Here is a 16262-nt window from a genome sequence, read left to right as displayed (position 1 = left end):
GGTATTTTGTGGAAGAGCCACACTCAAGGGGCCAAAGAGCCGCAAGTGGCTCGCGAGCCACAGTTTGCTGAGCCGCAGTTTGCCGACCACTGGCCCAGATGGACTGGCTCATTGGTTGAGCGTCTACCACGAGGTCACGGTTCCATTCGCAGTCAAGGCACGTGCCTGGGTTTTGGGCTCCATCCCCAGTAGGGGGCATGCAGGAGGCAGCCCATCAATGATTCTTTCTTACCATTGATGTTTTTATCGCTTTCCTCTTCTCTCTTCCTTTCTCTCTAAAATCAATAAAAACATATTGTATAATAATGTACCACTTTTTAATTTTTTTAAATGGTGCAGCCACTTTATTTTTATTTATTTATTTTAAATCCTTACCCGAGGATATTTTTTCGTTGATTTTCGAGAGAGTAGAAGAGAGAGGGAAAGACAGAGAGAAATATCGATGTGAGAGAAAAACATCGATTGGTTGCCTCCTGCACGCATCCCGACCAGGGCCGGGGCCAGGGAGGAGCCTGCAACCGAGGCATGTGCCCTTGACCGGAATTGAACCTGGGACCCTTTAGTCCGCAGGCCGATGCATTATCCACTGAGCCAAACTGGCTAGGGCTAAAAACATATTTTTAAAAAAGTTTAAAAGCCTCCTTTTTGAGGAAACTAACTCTTAAGTTTCTAACACTGACTGGTTGAAAGCATTCTTCGCTGTTTATTACCTTGTTCATATAATCTATGTAACATTAAACAGAGAATCTAATTGTCGGAGAAGGAAGTAGGCCGAGTGGCGGGAAAGTGGTCCTTCTTGATCAGATGGATGGCATCATACGATACTGGCGAGGGTGAAGGAAGGCGGGAGGCAGAGGGGCCCCGGGAAACTTAACGACCTTGCGCTGTGGTGTAGGATGGGGTTGGCAGGCGATTGCTTTGGGGCCAGATCCCACTCCCCACCTCATTTTGTACGGCCCGCCGGCTCAGTATAGCTTTATAGATGAACATTGGTAGTTTGACAATAGGCAACACTAAGTTTGAATTCCAGTTCAGTGACATGTTATCCCTTAAAAAAGTGCTGTTCTTCTCCTTAGTCAATATGTATCACAAAAAATATACTCAATGATGATTACTTTATTTTCAATTTTGTCACTCAAAAATACCTACGGCCCGCCGGCTCAGTATAGCTTTATAGATGAACACTGGTAGTTTGACAATAGGGAACACTAAGTTTGAATTTCAATTCAGTGACATGTTATCCCTTAAAAAATAGTGCTGTTCTTCTCCTTAGTCGATATGTATCACAAAAAATATACTCGATGATTACTTTATTTTCAGTTTTGACACTCAAAAATCCATGAAAATTTATTTTCTCTCGCTATGTAAGTACCTATGAGGTGGCCTCAGTTTTGTCTCTTGTCTGGTAAAACCCAAAATCTTCACACCCTCTGGCTGTTTTTTTTTTTTTTAAATATATTTTATTGATTTTTTACAGAGAGAAAGGGGGAGAGATAGAGAGTTAGAAACATCGATGAGAGAGAACCATCGATCAGCTGCCTCCTGCACATCTCCTACGGGGGATGTGCCCGCAACCCAGGCACATGCCCTTGACCGGGATCGAACCTGGGACCTTTCAGTCCGCAGGCCGACGCTCTATCCACTGAGCCAAACCGGTTTCGGCCCCTCTGGCAGTTTTACAGCAGAATGTTTGCCTACCCCTGGCTTAGGACACAGGACTTGTCCCCCACCCCAACCCCCACCCCCTCAGCGGAATTCATCAACTGAGGTGTGTCCCCTTTCATCCGAGTTAAGCTCAGGATTGGGATGGCACTCCAGTTTCGTCTTCAAGATTTTATCCATCATTTATTGAATCCTGGGTCTTGAATCCTCTGTGTAGCATTGGTTATGGCAGGCCAGAGAGAAAGAGATAGATGTGATTACGAGTTTTCATCCTCCATTTTCTCCTTTCACCTTTTTACCACCGATAGAGCGGTTTTTGGGGATTTCCTTGTGTGAGCTCCCGGGTTATGGCGCTCAGTCCTGGCCATGGGTGGGAGTCAGCACAGGGCATATCCTCAGTCTGTTCCATTGGTCTGTGCAGGTTAGTCTCCCAGGTGGCCTTCTAGTACATTCTGTGCACATATAAGAAAAATAAATGTGTAGTTACTTCTTACTCTTTTTCCATTTATACAGATAATACATTCCATGCATCTTTTATATTTTTTTTTCATGATCTTGGCAATCTTTCTGTATCAGTACATGGAAACCCCCCCCCCCTTTTCTTAATGGCTCCATAGTATCTTATTTATTGAACTGGTTCCCAGTTGATGGACACTTAGAGTGTTTCTAATCTTTTGTAATTGCAAATAATACTCCGGTGAATACCTTAATATGCCTGGGCCGGTGTCTATATCTGTAAGATCAATTCCCAGAAGTAAAATTGTTATATTAGTCAGTTTGGGAGATATTTCCAAATTGCCCACCAAAGAGATGCCACCAGCAACGCGCTGTGTGTGTATTTTTATATCAGGTGATCCTGAGGGTCAGTGGCGGACCTTTTGCCTCAGAACCCACTGTGTCTCCTGTAAATGCTGGCGGACTGTTAGCATTAGCTTCATGTCCATGCGGAAGATGCAGATTTCCAGTGAATTAGAATCTCAGGGAAAAGGGGACCCAGGAACATACATTTCTAACATTCCCCTGGTTAAGCCTACGAGTGTCCCCCTGCCCTGGGAAAAAGAATGATACAGATTTGACGTAAACACCAAACGATAGAGTAAAACTGCCATTTTTTTTTTTTATCTTCTCATTCCAGAACAGTGCCCAAACCTCGTGTTAAAAAGCAGCCGAAAGCTCAGCGTGGAAAGAAAAAAAAGCAAGAGTCGTCTGATGACGATGATGAAGACGATGAAGCTCCCAAAAGGCAGACTCGTCGCAGAGCGGCCAAAAATGTGAGGTAGGTCATGCCCCGGAAGTTTTTCCTTAGTGTGAGGGCGATCGTTTGATGGGCTTGCACTTGGTTCTCAGCCCCTGATGATGCATCTGGTGGGCAGAAATACTGACCTGTGTCCCGTGGAGGTATTTGGAAATCTGGTCTGTGTGGGTGCAAAGAGAATGGCGTTGGCCAACGGGAATATGGAATAAGTAGCAGTAGCTCATTTCAAGCCTTCATTCCTATCAAGACAGCTGCCTCAAGTTCACGGCCTGTCGAGGTAGCTAGTGATGTGACCTTCATTTCATAACATCCCTTTTTAGGAACGATGTTTGGGTGTGTGCTAGAGTCTCTTACTTATTCCGTGCCTCAAGTTCACGGCCTGTCGAGGTAGCTAGTGATGTTGTTACCTTCATTTCATAACATCCCCTTTTAGGAACGATGTTTGGGTGTGTGCTAGAGTCTCTCACTTACTCCGCATTGTGCCTCTGCAGCTATAAAGAAGATGATGACTTCGAGACCGACTCAGATGACCTCATTGAGATGACTGGGGAAGGAGTGGATGACCAGCAGGACAGTAGTGAAACCATTGAAAAGGTCTTAGACTCACGGCTGGGCAAGAAAGGAGGTACGTGCCTTTGGCAAGCAAATTCCTTTTTTTATCTGCTCAGTCAGACCCAGATTTTACATATTTCAACTCTGAAATGATGCATGTCAGCCCATGCCCATATCTGTCCTGAAATAGGGATTTCAACTCTGAAATGATGCATGTCAGCCCATGCCCATATTTGTCCTGAAATAGGGTTTTTCTGACCCCCATCTTCATTATGTCAGAGCTGAGAATGGAGGGGTGCATTTCACGTGTTTTTGAGATTTTAAAATGAAGCTAATAAAGATGTGTTACTGTCTTAAAAAGCAGTGATGTAGCAGAGGTTCTTGCTCATTAACATTGAGCTAATATGCTTTTTAGTTCCTGAATCTCCTTGTGAAAAATATGAAACTGGTAAAATGCATATTTGGATGATAATGAAGATTGTTTTATATTTAAATTGAGATAGAACTCAATTTCTTTAAAGTAATCTTGCTATAAAGGAAATGTCAAGGTAACACCTAATGAATTTTTTTCTGTCGTCTTTGTTCATCCAACCTCATTTGAAGTTATGAGTTAACAGTTAACTTTGGGTAGATGGTAACTGGTAGAGATACATATAGTTTCTTACCTTTTCCATCATATTCCTGGATGGATGGATTTCTTTTCTGAGTTAGTAGGGACCAGAATAAAAGGGTGTTGTTATTTTATTTTTACTGTATTTGGACACAAGGATTTCTTTGACTTCACTGGCAAGTTTTGGGATATGTTTTAAAGTATAAAAATTGAGTTTGCATTTTGAAAACATTTGAAATTTTTGATCTCATTTATCCTGTATTGCTTACAAATTTCTGCTTCTTTCAAGTCAAAGGATTTTGGTGCTTCATCTGAAAATAGACTCTTTAGACAATTGTGAACTTGGGAAACTTTTCAGTGTCTGGTTTCATGTACTTTATCTAAAATGTGTTAAAACTGAATCCTTTTGCAGCCACTGGAGCGTCTACCACAGTGTATGCGGTTGAAGCCAACGGAGACCCAAGCGGTGACTTTGACCCGGAGAGCGATGAAGGCGAAGTCCAGTACCTCATCAAGTGGAAGGGTTGGTCTTATATCCACAGCACGTGGGAGAGCGAAGAGTCCTTGCAGCAACAGAAAGTGAAAGGCCTGAAAAAACTCGAGAACTTCAAGAAGAAAGAGGATGAAATCAAGCAATGGTACATTTTCCATCCTGGGTTAAAGAAATACATTTGCAGCCCGAGGGACAGGAAGGTTCAATATACCTGGACATCAGACCTGTCTGTGTAATGTGGTCAGGTTACTTTGTGTTACGAATAGGGACAGATGAGTCCTGTCGTTTGTTTTTATAAATTTTTAAGAAAACATTTTTATTGATGTCAGAGAGGAAGGAAGAGGGAGACAGAGATAGAAACATCAATGATGACAGAGAATCATTGATCTGCTGCCTCCTGCAAGCCCCTTACAGGGGATCGAGCCCGCAACCTGGGCATGTGCCCTGACCAGGAATCGAACCTATAACCTCCTGGTTCATAGGTCGACACTTAACTTCTGAGCCACACCGGCTGGGCCAGATGAGTTATAATTTCTGTTTTACTACAATGCAAAATATGCTACTTCACTAAATCACATATTCTTCCTTTGAGTCAAAAACAATAATATGTGTCGTTAAGATAGAAGTGGCTTATATATTTAAAATTCTCAAAAGTATGGTGAGATCTAATTTTAGGTGGCTGCTGTTGTCCTTTTAATGAGCTTTGGTGCTAAGAATAACTCGTTTTCAAAAAAGCCACATTGAATCACTCCTGAAGCCCATTATATGTTAATAAAAAGGCATGTCATCTTTTCAATCTGGAAGACAGTTTTATCCTCTTGGTCTGTTTAGATATATTAATTTACCCCATGAAATTACATGAATTTGTCACAACATAGTTATGTTGAGGTTTCTTATAAATCGGCCACACGGAGAGGCATCTACGGTGTTGTGTTTTCTAAAAGTGTGTGTGTTTTGTAAAGTCTCTGGCTTCGTTACTAGATACTAAAGGGGAAGATGGAAGTGAAGACTGATTTCTTCTCTCCCTTTGGACTTTGCTTTGAGAGGTGTGTATGGATCCCCCAGATTTAACGAGCGGGTACTTTTTCTGTCCGTCTTCTGTCCAGGCTGGGGAAGGTTTCTCCCGAAGATGTGGAATACTTCAACTGCCAACAGGAGCTGGCCTCAGAGCTGAACAAACAGTATCAGATAGTAGAAAGAGTGATAGGTAAGAGCATGGAAACTTACTTTATGTATGTATGTATGTATGCATGCATACATGTATACATGCATGTATGTATGTATTTATCTAGTGCTGATTATAGTGATAACTTCTCTCTCTTACCGTCCATTGTTTAGCTATGAAGACAAGCAAATCTACACTGGGTCAAACCGATTTTCCAGGTAAGCAATTGCTCCTGTTTGTTAATGTTCAGCATGTGTGTATGGATCCCCCAGATTTAACGAGCGGGTACTTTTTCTGTCCGTCTTCTGTCCAGGCTGGGGAAGGTTTCTCCCGAAGATGTGGAATACTTCAACTGCCAACAGGAGCTGGCCTCAGAGCTGAACAAACAGTATCAGATAGTAGAAAGAGTGATAGGTAAGAGCATGGAAACTTACTTTATGTATGTCTGTATGCATGTATGCATGTGTGCATGTATGTATTTATCTAGTGCTGATTGTAGTGATAACCTCTCTCTCTTACCGTCCGTTGTTTAGCTATGAAGACAAGCAAATCTACACTGGGTCAAACCGATTTTCCAGGTAAGCAATTGCTCCTGTTTGTTAATGTTCAGCATTTCTGAGCAGTTGATGTTTCGCAGTGTTCACAGTTTTGCCACATGATGTGTCATTGGTTATAATGTCAGTCCCCTCGTGGAAGGGACAGTGGCTTACCTGTACATTTTTACACGTGAAACAGCTCACAGTCGGAAGCCGGCACCTTCGAATGAACCCGAGTATCTGTGCAAATGGATGGGCCTGCCCTACTCAGAGTGCAGCTGGGAAGACGAAGCCCTGATCGGAAAGAAATTCCAGGGCTGCATCGACAGCTTCCACAGCCGGAACAACTCCAAAACCATCCCGACGAGAGAGTGCAAGGTGCGGTGCTGGCCGGCTTCGGTGTTTTAGGGGAAAGATGTGTCGATACAAAGGACTGGGCACGGAGCTATTGGGAAGATAAACTGTTACAAAAATAAAGGATCATTTCCATTTTGGAAATGAAAGAAGATGAATTAACCTTCACACCAAAGGAAAATTAAGAGGAGAGGATGAGTTGAAGAAGGCTTTGCTGACTTGCTGAATCTTATAATTTATAGAATGAGATACATCTAATTAGAGATATTGTAGAGAATACTTGAAATACTTTTTATTGATTTTAGAGAGAAAAGAAGGGAGGGGGGAGAGAGAGAAACATTGATGGGCTGCTTCCTGCACGCCCCCCACTGGGCATCGAGCCTGCAACATGGGTATGTGTCCTTGACCAGGAATCGAACCATTGACCTTTTGGTGCATAGGACAACACTCAGCCAACTGAGCCACACAGGCCAGGGTGAAATCATTTGAACACTTTATTTTTTATATATATTTTATTGATTTTTTTTACAGAGAGGAAGGGAGAGGGATAGAGAGTTAGAAACATGGATCAGCTGCCTCCTGCACACCCCCTACTGGGGATGTGCCCGCAACCAAGGTACATGCCCTTGGCCAGAATCAAACCTGGGACCCTTCAGTCCGCAGGCCGGCGCTCTATCCACTGAGCCAAACCAGTTAGGGCTAATTTGAACACTTTAAAGAGGAGTGATGAAAAGGGGAACATCTCTCAATTTTAAGTTAGATACTAAGTATATCAGCTTTTCTATTGGCTAGATTGGCTGTATACAATCATTTCCCTCATTGGAATTCATTCTAAAGTGGTGTCCTTGGCTCTTTAGTAATAAAAGTTTATGTAAGACATGGGCTATGTCTCTGAGAGGTTGACATGCAGGTTTATGGCACCCGGGAGGCTGTGTGCCTCTGGGAATACGGACCACAATGAAAGAAGTGGCGCTGGGTTGCTGATTCCGATGTGAAGTTTGAATTTGGACGCTTTGGTGCTGAACACGTAACTCATGGCCAGTAGCATTTTAGCGTAGGAACAGGAAGGAAGTTTTTCCTGACCCGGGGCTTGGTTCCTTTTCTTTTTCAGGCCCTGAAGCAGAGACCACGGTTTGTGGCCTTAAAGAAACAGCCGGCATATTTAGGAGGGGAGAACCTGGAGCTCCGCGACTACCAGCTCGAAGGGCTCAACTGGCTGGCTCATTCCTGGTGCAAGTAGGTAGACAAAGATGTTCGAACTTCTCTTTACTGTTTTTGGCTTCTTCATTGCTAGAGGCAGAGAATTACTTCTTCGTACTGTGCAGTGTAGACATTTTAAAATTATGTGATTGAGAGGAGTCTACCGTGTTAATCTGAAGTCAAGAGTACAGCCAGCCTTTCAGATCCATGCAGCCAACCAATACTGGATGGAAGATATTCTGGGGGAAGGAGTTTGGTGAAAATTAAACCTGTTTCTTCCCAGTAGGAAACATGAGGAATATGAGGGAAATGACTTATGAACCGTATGTCACATAGGTGTATCCCAGGTGTATAGAGGTGTGGCCGCCTCCTTCTCCCTTCCTCAAGTATATTCTGCTTTGTTCTTTTGTGTACTTTCCCCCTAAATTAAAATTGCAATCTCTTCTTGGTGAATCAAGTGTCTTACTTTTCTTTGATTAATCCTCACCCGAAGATACACTTAATTTTTTTTTTTTTTTTACAGAGAGGAAGGGAGAGGGATAGAGAGTTAGAAACATCGATGAGAGAGAAACATCGATCAGCTGCCTCCTGCAAACCCCCTACTGGGGATGTGGCCGCAACCAAGGTACATGCCCTTGACTGGAATCGAACCTGGGACCCTTGAGTCTGCAGGCTGACGCTCTATCCACTGAGCCAAACCGGTTAGGGTTAATTTTTTAAATTGATTTTAGAGAGAGAGGAGAAGGGGGCGGGGGGAGAGAAATATTGATGTGATAGAGAAACATCCTGTTGAAATCCAGCCCATCTGCTAAAGCAGCGTTTCTCAAAGTGTGGTCCCAGGAAGACACCTGCATCAGAATGTGCAGAAGTGTTGGTTACAATGCAGATTCCTGAGTCCTTTCCCAGGTACTGATTCAGGTGTAGAGTAGATTCAGAAATGGCCCTAGCCAGTTTGGCTCAGTGGATAGAGCGTTGGCCTGTGGACTGAAGGGTCCTGGGTTCAGTTGTGGTCAAGGGCACATGCCCAGGTTGTCTCGATCCCCAGTGTGGGGCAGGCAAAAGGCAGCTTGTCAATGATTCTCTCTCATCATTGATGTCTCGATCTCTCCCTTCCTCTCTGAAATCAATGAAATATATTTTTAAAAAAAGAAACCACAATACCAAAAAAAAGAAAGAAATCTATAGCTTACTCCAGCTGTAGACTGTAGTGTCTTTAAATCAAGCTGTACGCACGGCAGCATGCAGTTCTGGCGAGTAGTGTGTATAGCGCTGAACAACCTGGTGGCGTGCAGTGGCCTGGGTGGGTGATTCGAGCAAAGGCACATGACTCTCAGGCTCCAGTTCTCCAGTGGGGGTAGCCAGTCTGCCCTGCTTTCTGTGTTGGAAGCCAAGGTCATGTGCTTGTGTCCACCTGCTTCCTCTGTTATAGGGGATAGAGGTACAAAACCAGATGCAAGGTCAAGAATATAGTCTGACTAGGCTCTTGTAGTAATCCAAGCCCTTTTTTTTCTAAATCCTCACCTGAGGATATTTTCCCATTGATTTTTAGAGAGAGTGGAAGGGAGGGGGAAAGACAGAGAGAGAGAGAGAGAGAGGGAGAGAGAGAGAGAGAGAGAGAGAGAGAGAGAGAGAGAGAGAGAGAACATCGGTGTGAGAGAACACACATCGATTGGTTGCCTCCTGCACGCTACCTGACCAGGGCCAGGGATTGAGCCTGCAGCTGAGCTACATGCCCTTGACCGGGAATTGAACCCAGGACCCTTCAGTCCTCAGGTTGACGCTCTGTCCACTGAGCCAAACCGGCTAGGCCTAATCCAAGTCTTGATCATGCTTAGATCACTTGTTATTCTGTTTGTAGCTTCCACTTTCTTTCTTTTTTTAAATATATATATTTTATTGATTTTTTTACAGAGAGGAAGGGAGAGGGATGGAGAGTTAGAAACATCGATGAGAGAGAAACATCGATGAGCTGCCTCCTGCACACCTCCTATTGGGGATGTGCCCGCAACCATGTACATGCCCTTGACGGAATTGAACCTGGGACCTTTCAGTCCGCAGGCCGACGCTCTATCCACTGAGCCAAACCGGTTAGGGCAAGCTTCCACTTTCTTATGTAGGAAACTTAATTGCAGGTGAGAGGAAATACCGTTGAGATTCACACTGAAGTGTTTTGCTGGGTGGCATAAGGCGTTGGCATCTTTGCTCTTCGTTTTTTTTTGTGAACTAATTTTTTTTTTTCTTCTTCCTGCAGAAGCAACAGTGTAATCCTTGCTGATGAAATGGGCCTGGGAAAGACCATCCAGACCATATCATTCCTCTCCTACCTGTTCCACCAACACCAGCTGTATGGCCCTTTTCTTATAGTCGTCCCTTTATCCACCCTCACCTCATGGCAGAGGGAGTTTGAAATCTGGGCACCAGAGATTAACGTAGTGGTTTACATAGGTGACCTGATGAGCAGAAATACGGTGTGTAAACAAAAGAATTGGGGTAGAATCTGTATTATAAATGTATTTTGGGAATTGACCTAAAGCCATTATAGTTTTTGGTAAAGTTATGATTCTGTGCTGTGCCCCCGATATTGGGGGATATATTGTATCACAAAAATGCAACCCAGATATTCTGCAAAACACGCGTATATTTAAGGAAAGTACATGAAGGGGAATCTCTTCGTTGGATTGTAATATTAATTATATTTTTCTTCTCTCTGTGCTCTGGACTTGTACAACCACCTTATTTATGAAGGGTTATAGGGAGTTAATACCTTGTAGAATATCAATATTATTTTAGCTATTTGAGCAGAGAGTTATTACTGAACATAATCGAGTTCTTAGAATGTGTTTCCCAATCTTTTAACATGGTGAGGTTGCAACTGACCTTGAAAAAAAATTAAAAATTAAAAAAAAAAGTCATTGAAAACGCATGACTTCTAAGAAAGGAATAAGGGGAAAGGACAATGGGCCGGTCCAAGTCAGCAGACATGAGCTTTGCCTGTTATCAGACTTAAGTGTCAGAAACTTAAATCTTTCCTTGGTGATTAACTGTTTTTACAAGCACCTGGCAGGTGCCGGGCCCTGTGCCGGGTGCTCTGTGTACACAGCCTGTAATCCTCATGATAGTCTCCACAGTAGACCCTGTTCTTTCCAACCGATGAAGGTGGTGACTCAGAGAGGTGAACCCCTGGCCCCATGCCAACTAGAATAGGGGGTTGGGACAGATGTGTCTGGCCCCATACCGTTGCTCCTCCACCCCTGTATGGTAACTGTTTCTGGGGGATTGCTTACCATAAGAGCAAGCCATCAGGAACCCACAACCCTTTGAGAGATGTTACATATTGTCATGCTAAGTCCAATTTATTTTTATCACCTATTGTCATTGTCTAACCGAAACTCTGGCAGATTGCATTGCCCTCATTCCGAGTTTCTAAAGTATACAGTAGTTTCTAGCTTTGTGAATTTATTTTTTTAACCATCACAAAAGAAAAAACAACTTCCGGGATTATGCGAAATGGCTTTAAGCACTGCAGTCCCTAGTGAAGACAAGGAGGACTCTGAAAAATTGTGTCCGCTGGGAAGTCTTCAGTTCTCCTTTAGCTTTGTTGCCTTTCTTCCCACGTGGTGGTACTCACCTGCGTGTACTCCTTGCCCCGTTGTCATGACAACCAACTGCAGAAGCTTTGTCATGGGCATTGTCTGCCTGGCATCCAGTCACACCTCAGTGTGAACGTGTTAGCTTCTGTGTTCCTTCACATAGACGTTATTTTCATTTTCATTCAGGTTAAATTACATTTTCACAAGTGAGCCTCCCTTTCCTTTTTCTTGGGGCCCACATCTCCCTCATTAATGGCTGGGATTCGTTTTACTTGCTAATGAAAGTATTGCCCTGCCCAAGAAAATAATCAGATTATATTTCCTTAAGAAAATTCTCATTTAGGGGGTTAAATTGCTGATGAAATGCATTTTTTTGATCAGTTGTGTTGGGGCTGCAGGGGCAAAGGGAAATGACAATTTATTTGAATTCTGACAGTGAAGTTTTGGCTGTTCAGTGATAGGTCTTTTAATTCTAACTCTTAACTTTATACGTCTATCGATTAGGTCATTTTAGAATGTATAAGGTATTTATTAAATTCTACAAGTTTTTTTATTGGGCATGTTTGTTGCATCTGTCATAAGACTGGCTGGTAAAAGTAGAAATTGTATCTGAATTACCCTTTTCTTTTATAGATACGGGAATATGAATGGATTCATTCTCAGACCAAAAGGCTCAAATTCAATGCACTTATAACAACATACGAGATCCTCTTAAAAGATAAGGTGTGTAATTGGTAACTAAAAGGCTGAATTTTGTAGTGTAACTTGTCCAAATGTTATCAGACTTCAGCATCAGGGTGTGTACTTCCCACTTGCCATGTTCTTTTTCTCTCTATTTCTTTAAAAAAGCAAACAAATGAACCAGTAAATCCACAATGAATATTAAGGTTATTAAAAAAACAACAGAAACAACCAAACTCACGGTTGAAGGGGACCTTAGGTCACCTAGTCCAATGGAATTAAACAGGACAAAGGGGTATTGAGGCCCGTAGCTCCCCTGTGATTCTAGGCAATTATGGGGAACTGGGCCTGGGTGCCATCCTCATGGCGCAGACATTTCTCCAGAACAGGTGATGCGGGTGGTCTCCGAGGGGGACAGCAAAAGGAAGCTCTTTAAATTACCTTCTTTCTACAGTTTAGTAGGAAATGTATGTGGCAGGTGATCCCATTGGTGACAGTGTAAATAAATACGTTCAGTTTGGTGGCTCTTGATGTTTCTGTGCTTGAGGGTTGGGCTGGAGAACAGGGAGAGAAGAACCTTAATGAAAGAGAGACAGCAAAATCCCCTGTTTTTTGTTTTTTGCCCAGCATGCCAGTTTTTGGGTTCTTGCTTCTGGGCTTGCAGCAGTACCTGGCCTAAGAGATCCCCTTATGGGTTTTAGAGGGAGAATGTGATCTTTTGAATAGACATCCATCTGGCAACCGGCAGAATAAACAGAAGAGTCCTCCTGTCCCTTAAGTCTGAAGAATCAATGTTTCCGTGTGTACCAGTGATGGCGAACCTTTGGAGCTCGGCGTGTCAGCATTTTGAAAAACCCTAACTTAACTCGGGTGCCGTGTCACATATAGAAATGTTTTGATATTTGCAACCATAGTAAAACAAAGACTTATATTTTTTATATTTATTTTATATATTTAAATGCCATTTAACAAAGAAAAATCAACCAAAAAAATGAGTTCGCGTGTCACCTCTGACACGCGTGTCATAGGTTCGCCATCACTGGTGCCTACCTTCGTGACGGTATTTTGTACAGAGATCATTAACACTTGCAAGTCCTTGTGGGTTCCCTTCTGACCTGGTGGCTCGTTCTGTTTTGTTTTTGCTTTAGACTGTGCTGGGCAGTATTAACTGGGCCTTCCTGGGAGTGGATGAAGCCCATCGGTTGAAGAACGATGACTCTTTATTGTATAAAACCCTGATTGACTTCAAGTCCAACCATAGGCTCCTGATTACGGGGACCCCTCTTCAGAACTCCCTCAAAGAGCTCTGGTCCTTGCTGCACTTTATTATGCCGGAGAAGTAAGCTCCTTCCTGTGTATTTCCCAACATGCTAGGATGTCTGAAATGCCAATGCTTTTTAACTCCTTTGAGTAGACAGACCTTAGGGAACATGGATGGCATGCATGTTTTGGGGAAAGCAAGGCATTAACTGAGGCAGGAACAGACATATTAACATGTTCCATCATACATGAGCGAAGGCACAGAAATCAGCCTGTTGAGGAGAAAGCACGTTGTTTATCAAACATTTGAATCAGTTACTTGCTTTGGGGAAGTAATTAGTAGATAGGAAACATGAGAACTTCTCACTATTGTTACCAGGTTATCAGTAAAATTGAAATGGCATCTACAAGGTCCACAACCTGTCAAATATTAAAAATACTTTAAGTCCAAAGATCTGCTAACAGAAGCATCACCTTTAGGCCTTCTTCAGGTCTCCAACTTACTAAAAAATTTGTGGGATGTCTCTTTTAAAGAAGGTTTTTATGGGAGAGATGGTGTGCGTATTTTATAAAAGTTAAATTTATCCAGAGGTGTTGGTGATACTTAAAGTGAAAGCTAAACTCGGCCTGATTTGAAGGACCCTTCTCAGTACCTTGACTTTGACTCATCGCGCACCACTTTCTCCACTCACTCACTCTCCTCCAGCCATTCCAGCCATCTTTTTATTGCTTCCTCATGCCATGCCATTGCCAGTCCTTGGGTCTGGGATGTTTTTCCTCCTCCTCTTCAATACTATTCTTGCCTCGGTTTATGTGACCACTTCTTTTTAGAGGTCTTCTCAGACCACCTGACCTAGAGTAGCCTGTTAAACATGCTTAGCATCCCTACCTGGTTTTGTTTTCTATATGGCACCTCTTTTTCTCCTATTTATTTGTCATTCATCTCATGTCATTCAAATTCAGAGAAGATTACTATTCTTGCCTCGGTTTATGTGACCACTTCTTTTTAGAGGTCTTCTCAGACCACCTGACCTAGAGTAGCCTGTTAGACATGCTTAGCATCCCTACCCGGTTTTGTTTTCTATATGGCACCTCTTTTTTCCCTATTTATTTGTCATTCTCTCATGTCATTCAAATTCAGAGAATATGTGAGTGTCTACTATGTACCTGTCATAAACTGATCAAGGCATTTTTGGATAGCCTAATGTCCAACATAGAAAATGGTCCCTTCCCCCATTTGTTGTTATAGCTCTGAAAACTTCTTGAGATACAATGTACATACCATAAAGTGTACCATTGTAAATATGCGATTAATTATTTTTTAATGAATTTGTAGAGTTGTGCAATTATCAGGATAATCTAGTTTTGGAATATTTTTTTCATCCAGAAAAGTTCCCTCTTGCTTGTTCATACAAACACTCTGCTTCACTAATCAGCTTTCACCTCTAGTGATTTACCTTTTCTAGAAATTCCATTTGAATGGAAGCTTAACATGGCCCTTCTATTTTTGGCTCCTTTCACTTAGCATAAGAGTTTTGAGATTCACCTTTGTCCTAGTTTTTCAGGAGCTATTCTCTTATTATGCATTGTCTTACTATGGCTTGTCTTTTCATTTTCTTAGTGCTGTCTTTTGAAGAGCAAGCGTTTTTAAATTTGATGAAGTATAATTTATCATTTTTAAATGGATTGTCATAAAATGAGACATTTGCCTAACCCAAGGTTACAGAGACTTGCTTTTCTTGTTTTTTCTAGAATTTCTTACATTTAGGCCTGTTTCATTTTGAGTTACTTTTTGTTTTAAGTGTTAAGTGCGAGGGCCCAAGTTCATTTATTTTTGCAGAGGGATTTTTGGAAATTGCTCTGGTGCCATTTGCTGAAAAGATTATCCTTTCTTCATTAAATTGTCCTGGTCCCAAATTTGGGTGACAAATTGTTTGGGTGACAAATTTGTTGCCAATTAGTTGAGGCCATAAATACATAATGGTCTGTTTCTGGGTTCTCAGTTCTGTTCCATTGGTACATATTTCTGTCCTTATGCCGATACACTCTGCATTCATTACTAGCTGTATACCACTTGGTAAAATGGGGAAGATTATAAGTTCCAACTTTGTTCTTTTCCAGAATGATTTTGGCTATTCTAGATTGTTTATACTTCCGTATATGTTGTAGGATCAGCTTATTAATTTCTGAAAAGAAGAAAGAAGCTGAACTATTGACAGGCATTGTGTTGAATTTATTTATCAATTTAGGGAGAATTATCATCTAAACAATATTGAGCCTCCTAAGCCAGTGATGGCAAACCTTTTGAGCTCGGCGTGTCAGCATTTTGAAAAACCCTAACTTAACTCTGGTGCCGTGTCACATAGAGAAATTTTTTGATATTTGCAACCATAGTAAAACAAAGACTTCTATTTTTGATATTTATTTTATATATTTAAATGCCATTTAACAAAGAAAAATCAACCAAAAAAATGAGTTCGCGTGTCACCTCTGACCCGCGTGTCATAGGTTCGCCATCACTGTCCTAAGCCATAGTCAGGGCAAGTTTCCTCCATTCCTTTAGACCTGTAATTTTTCTCTGCAGTGTTTAGTAGTTTCAGTGTATAAGTCTTTATACTTTTGCTACTTTATTCCTCATCTTTTAATTTTGAGTGGAATTGTGTTTTTTAATCTAATTTTGAAAGTGTACCAGAGAATTGAGTTTTACAGAGCGATCTTGTATCCTGTGAACTTGTAAAGATTATTCCCACTGTTTTGTTGTTGCTGACTTCTCCGCACTCTAGGTACAAGGTCTCATCTTCTTCAAGTAAAGGTAGCTAGTTATACTTCCTTTCCTCAGTGTGCATGGCTGTCTTTTTTTTTTTTTTTTTTTAATATTTTTTATTGTTTTTTTTAAAGGGGGGA

At 41.9% G+C, this 16262-nt stretch overlaps 1 protein-coding gene across 6 annotated transcripts in view; it reads left to right on the top strand.

Moving 5' to 3' along the window:
• CHD2 (chromodomain helicase DNA binding protein 2) overlaps positions 1-16262 on the top strand; it is a 69881-nt gene that overhangs the window by 13340 nt on the left and 40279 nt on the right. For 3 of the 6 annotated variants that reach the window (XM_014542636.1, XM_014542637.1, XM_014542633.1), the window contains 10 exons: positions 2798-2938; positions 3409-3542; positions 4492-4717; positions 5679-5779; positions 5911-5955; positions 6473-6651; positions 7739-7863; positions 10079-10295; positions 12051-12140; positions 13247-13437. In XM_014542636.1, the coding sequence (XP_014398122.1) occupies positions 2798-2938; positions 3409-3542; positions 4492-4717; positions 5679-5779; positions 5911-5955; positions 6473-6651; positions 7739-7863; positions 10079-10295; positions 12051-12140; positions 13247-13437 (1449 nt within the window). Of the gene's footprint in view, positions 1-2797; positions 2939-3408; positions 3543-4491; positions 4718-5678; positions 5780-5910; positions 5956-6270; positions 6316-6472; positions 6652-7738; positions 7864-10078; positions 10296-12050; positions 12141-13246; positions 13438-16262 lie in introns of all 6 variants that reach the window. The other 3 variants (XM_014542634.1, XM_005869921.2, XM_014542635.1) reach the window with 1 other exon arrangement.

This window comes from Myotis brandtii, unplaced genomic scaffold (genome assembly GCF_000412655.1).
Source record: "Myotis brandtii unplaced genomic scaffold, ASM41265v1 scaffold308, whole genome shotgun sequence".
Classification (NCBI taxonomy): Eukaryota; Metazoa; Chordata; class Mammalia; order Chiroptera; family Vespertilionidae; genus Myotis; species Myotis brandtii.
Note: the sequence above shows the minus strand (reverse complement) of the source record. Positions and strands in the feature narration are given on the sequence as shown.